Source organism: Apteryx rowi, unplaced genomic scaffold, assembly GCF_003343035.1.
Source record: "Apteryx rowi isolate R43461 unplaced genomic scaffold, aptRow1 scaffold_237, whole genome shotgun sequence".
NCBI classification, from domain to species: Eukaryota; Metazoa; Chordata; class Aves; order Apterygiformes; family Apterygidae; genus Apteryx; species Apteryx rowi.
The window spans coordinates 1,205,562-1,210,718 of record NW_020448719.1 but is presented as its reverse complement, the minus strand read 5'-3'; the positions used below and the strand labels follow the sequence as shown (position 1 = coordinate 1,210,718).

General features: G+C 40.8%; 1 protein-coding gene across 1 annotated transcript in view; it reads right to left on the bottom strand.

Moving 5' to 3' along the window:
* The window catches only part of CFAP54 (cilia and flagella associated protein 54), a 144,703-nt gene extending 139,777 nt beyond the window's left edge, over positions 1 to 4,926 (bottom strand). The window contains exon 1 of the mRNA XM_026066074.1: positions 4,732 to 4,926. Coding sequence (XP_025921859.1) covers positions 4,732 to 4,926 — 195 coding nt within the window. The remainder of the gene's footprint in view (positions 1 to 4,731) is intronic.
* Positions 4,927 to 5,157: the final 231 nt, after the last annotated feature.

The following is a 5,157-nucleotide window of genomic DNA, read 5'->3' as shown; positions in this document are numbered from 1 at the left end:
GCGGCGGCGGCGGGCGGAGCAGCCATGTTGGAGCGGGGAATAAAGTGACTTTCCTCGGGGCGGGAGCGCGGCCGGCGGCCCCGGCGGCTCTCGGGCAGCGAGGGGGGGCGAGGGGGCGCTCGGCTCCCGGCGGCCTCCGGATACCGCCGGCGGGCGGAGGAGGAGGGGAAGGAGAAGGAGAAGGAGAAACCGCCCCCGGCCCCGCGGAGCTCCGGCGCTGCTGGTGAGTTGCGGCCGCGCATTGTCTCCCGCGCCCGGGTGCGCTGCGGGTCCGTGTGCGCGGCTGGGCGCGGCGGCGGCGGCCGGGGGGGAGGCTGGGGCCTGGCCGCGGGGGGGAGCGGCGAGCCGCGGCCCTGCGTGTGCGGGGGGTGGGGGAAACCCGGCTCCCGGCGGGGCCCGGGCAGGCCGCGGCAGCTGCCGGGCCTCGTCCCGCCGGGGAGCGCAGGCCTGGGGGGGGGCGGCCAGCACCTCGGGCTGGTTTCTTTTTTCTTTGTTTGTTTTTTTTCTTTCTTTCTTTTTTTGCGATCCCGGTTGTGCTCGCAACCTTCCTGCCCACCGCCGCCACCTCCTCCTCCTCGAGGAGGAGGAGGAGGAGGAGGAGGCCGCTCTCTGCTGACAGCTCCCCGCGGCCCCCGCGCCCATGACACATCGCGGGGCCACCCCGCGCCCGCGCACCCGCAACGCGCAGGTTGGCGAGGGCGGCCGCGGCCTCCGCCTCCCCGCGCCCCGGTGACAGCGCGCGGAGCGCCCGCTGGCCCCGCGCTCCGGCCAGCTCCTGCTGCCCGTCCTTTCCCGGGTAGCCACCGCCGGGGGATATATCATGAATAACTCGATTTAAAAAAACTTCAGTTTTTGCACCCTTTCCTTTTGTTTTAGTAAATAACTTTTTTTTCCCCTTTAATAATTTAACTGAAGATCCCTGCCAGCTTTCTTTTATCTGTCCTGCTGTAGGCGTGACGAGGGGAAGCCTGGTCTGACATTCTCCCCCCCCCCCGCCCCTTTCCTTTTTAGTTGTATTAATGGCACTGGAAACTAGTCGACTGAAGGTTAAATACTTGGAAGGTTTGGGACTGAATAAAGCGTTTTAGAAACTAGGCTTAGTACCAGATTCAGGTTTGTTTCCATATTAGAGTTGTGTAAAAATAAAGTAGGTGATCTGGCATTTTATATGCTTAAGATATTAAAGAAACTGTGATATTGCTTTATTGTAGAAATTCTGCATCCTCTTTACTCAGCTCTTCGTATTTATATATGCACTTCAGTAAGTGATGAGAGAAAAACTTGTTTTGAATAATAAACACAAAAACAACAGGTATGAAACCATGTATTAACATACGTTTGAAATAGATAGGGAGAGACCTTCTTAAAATTACATATACTTGAAAGAGCAAACTGAATTCATTCCTCCATCATACAGGAATCTTTATAGTGTTAACTGGGCTTTAAAAAGGCCACTTAAATTTGAAAGATGAAAGCATCTTTTTTGATGGCATTATTTAAATATCACTTTGTCAGTGAAGAGTCTGGCTTACAAAATCTTTAATAAGGATAACGCAGTAAAGTTCGTACCTTGATTTTGCATGTTGTTTGGTGCATGTTTTGCATGTTTACCCAGAATGGCATTCTACACAAATCAGGTAGGTGGGGTCTACCCACATCCATATTGAAGAGTTTGCAAATGGGATTCTGTGTTGTCTGAACAAAATTATAGTTTGAAAGTAGAGGGTCAGTTTTTTTAAGCTTGGCTAAGGATGTAGTGCATTAATTGATCTTCTTAATAGGTAAAACACCACTAATGTGTAGTGAAATTTCTAATATATAATTCCAAATGTAATCAGATTGAGAATAACTGAAAAACAGAGCAGGGCTGATTGTTTATTTGTTTGTTTGTTTTCTCCTCAATTGCTCTGGCTTCAATTTCTTCATAACATTGTAACATAAAAAAATATGACACAGATATTAAGATACTGCTTATGACATGCATATTAAAATGTTCTGCATGCCTGTGTTATTGTTAAAATGTGGAGCTCTTACATAAGAACTATGCAAAATTTTTGAATGGATTATGAACATATAAATTCTTCTAATTTCTTAAATAATTATCTGCTGCTAGAAGAAAAAAATATTTCTCTGGTCTTAGTAAGTGTTGATTCAGTACAGTCTATCTGAGTAGACCCACCTAAAAAGTGCACCCAGGAAAGGCTTCCTTGGAGACTAATTTCAATGAATACCCTGCGTTAAAATCTTTCTTGAAAATTCTTTTTACTCTCTCTTCACTTTTTGGTGAAAGGTGTTGTTATTTCACACACTGATCAGCTTTTATTTCCTAGCCAAGAAGACTATTCAGCTGTTGTGTGTTTTTTTTTTTAAAGGCCTGTATTAGTTTCATCTCTCCTGAGTATGTAATCTGGTGCACTTTGAAAATGGACAGCATCATGTCCAAAATTCAAACTCAGTAATAATAAAGCTTTTCTGGTGCAAACTCACTTTCTGAATGACACTAAATGTTGTTTATGATTCTTAAGTTACAAATATCTTAAGCTTTTAGCTATGTGCTTTTTTTTAACACTTGCATCTTTGCTCAGCAAGCTCTGAATATGTATCTAATGATGCAGCTGGACACCACTGTAATCAGTGACACTTCAGACTTTGCTATGAAACATTACTCCACAACTTGAGCATGTGAAAATGCTTTTAAAAGGCCAAATTTGTATTCAAGAGTTCTGTGATTTTTATTCTATTTGTAGTGTTTAGTATTACCCCTCATATTCAAAGAACAAAAAACCTCTTTATCACTAGTGATCATTTTCTTTCTTGCAGTACAGATAATTGCAGAAGGTTTATAGTGACTTTTTTTCCTTCTAAGAGTAAGAACTGGAATTTTTTCATGCCAGTTCGTGTGCCGATAATTTATAATTTGTTCTAGAAATTATTTGACTTGGGTGTTAGGGCTAGAAGTATTTTACATTTAAAATTATTGGCTAGTGATCAAAATATTTAATTTTCTTATTTTCTAAGACCTTTATTAAAAGAAGTCAAATCTCTAGATTTCTTAATGAATGTTTTCTGTCCTGCAGCATACGCCTTTCAGGGGCCTAGTAACGTTTCTCCATGTTAACGACAAAAGAACAGTTACTATTTCCTCCAGAAATACTAGGTTCCCAGAAATACCCATTAGTGGTGTGGGGAGGTTTCTTTTTTTCTGTGCATTTTGTGAAGAGTGTATGATATACTTCTGGTAACTATGAAGAGTGAGAGTTAGTGCTCATTTGGTCAAACTTCTGTAACAAATATAAATCCATACATGCACACTCTTACCCAGCCTGATGGATTGATAATTCTTACAGGGTTTTTGACTTTCTGGACTCATCTTAGGGGAAGTATCAATTTAGGAGTTCAATGGAAATTACTAATTAGAACATCTGTAAATGGCAGTTTAAACCCCAAGCATTTAACTATTGATGTGGATAGTCTCAATGAATAAACAAAACTGGAATTTGGTCTAGCTTCCCAACTTGAAGCACAAGAACATTAAAAAAAGATTTCTACTTCAATTCTGTGATCGAGTTGTATGGAAAACGGTAGCTTTAATGGATGCATAGATGAGGCAATTTGCATCAGATTAGCTTTAGAAAAAATTATTTAGTTTCTAATTTTTGCACAGTGTAATCTCCTATGCATAGTCAATGAAATCCTAAGTTTCACTGAAAGAGCTAGTGAATATTACTTATGTAATTAAAATGACGATCTAAAATAGCACAGAATTACAGGCTTAGGCTATGAATATGGACAGCATGAAGAAAGGACATAGTCTTAAAAAGATGATTTCTAAGACAGGCTTTACAGTATTTTTGTATTTCTACCTTGTTGGAAAACATCAGTTGTTGGAGAAAGTATAAAGTCATGCAGGACTACAGATTTATGTTTAGAATTTGGCCACCTCGTGGGAATATATATTTCATGCCATTACGTGGAATTGTGGAAGCTGCAGGAGGAATTAATTGGGTCGTTTGATTATTTCCCTGCCAATACAGAATTCTGACTGCATATTTTCTGTTGCATTTTCTGATCCATTTTCAAGTCCTCAGTTGATAAGGCTTTTGCCACTTCCTTGGAGATCATTATACCCTATGTCTGACTGTATTATAAAATATTATAGATGCACTTACTGGAAATCCTTGTGTCTGCTTTACTGTCATATTTAGGCTTTTGAGGTCTAGTACATGTTTTTAAAGGATTAGAGGTTTAGAAATTTCTTTCGATAGGGAACATCAGGTTCATAACATAGGATGCTATGTATAAGCGTGAATGACATAAAAAGAGGAAAAAAGAAAAGAAAGTGTAGCATGGTCAAAAAATGTAGCAGAGGAAGAAATAACTGCATGTCTCTTCTGCTTGCTTATTCCTCTAGTAATTTAAAAGTACACTAAGTTGAAGAATACAGTTTTATCCTATGTTTTGACTGTGATCTTATTTTTTTTTTTTTTAATCTTCTCTGGAACAACTTGTTGTGCATATATTATGATGAACAAGATTATTATTATTATACCAGGACAAAAAAAAAACCTGAAGCAGTCTTGCATTTATACTTCCAGCCACAGTTCTTGTCTGTCTTTGTGTTTTAGATTGGTCTGCCTAGATATCTCATATAAGTGAATGTTCCTGTGTTCCCTCTAATTATGTTTCATTTAATTATAATCTGCTCCTCACAATTGCACTCCTTTCCCTCACTGCTGCTGCTTTCAAAGGTTGGAAGAGGTGCACAATGGTCTCTGATTTTTCACTGCTGTGCTTGGTCAGCTTCCCGAAGGATACTTGCAGGCTTTCAGTTTGTGTGAGAATTGGCAGGATCGTGACTTTTTCTTCTGGACTCTCTGGGTTAGGGAAACTTGAAGGCGTGTAGCCGTACTGACAGGCTTGTGTCATCGTGAACTTCCATAACCTTAGACAGCCCTATTTCAGAAATGATTCTTTTGAATATTTTTGACTTCCAACTCTGCTTATATTACTGATACAGAGGTATCTTGATGTGTTTGTGTTTTGTTCAGGTATGTGCAATAAATGTTTTTACACAGTACTCATTAAAGGTAACATTTATTGAAGTTTATGGAAAATATAAATTACCAGGAATTATCAAAGAATATTTTTTAGCGGAAA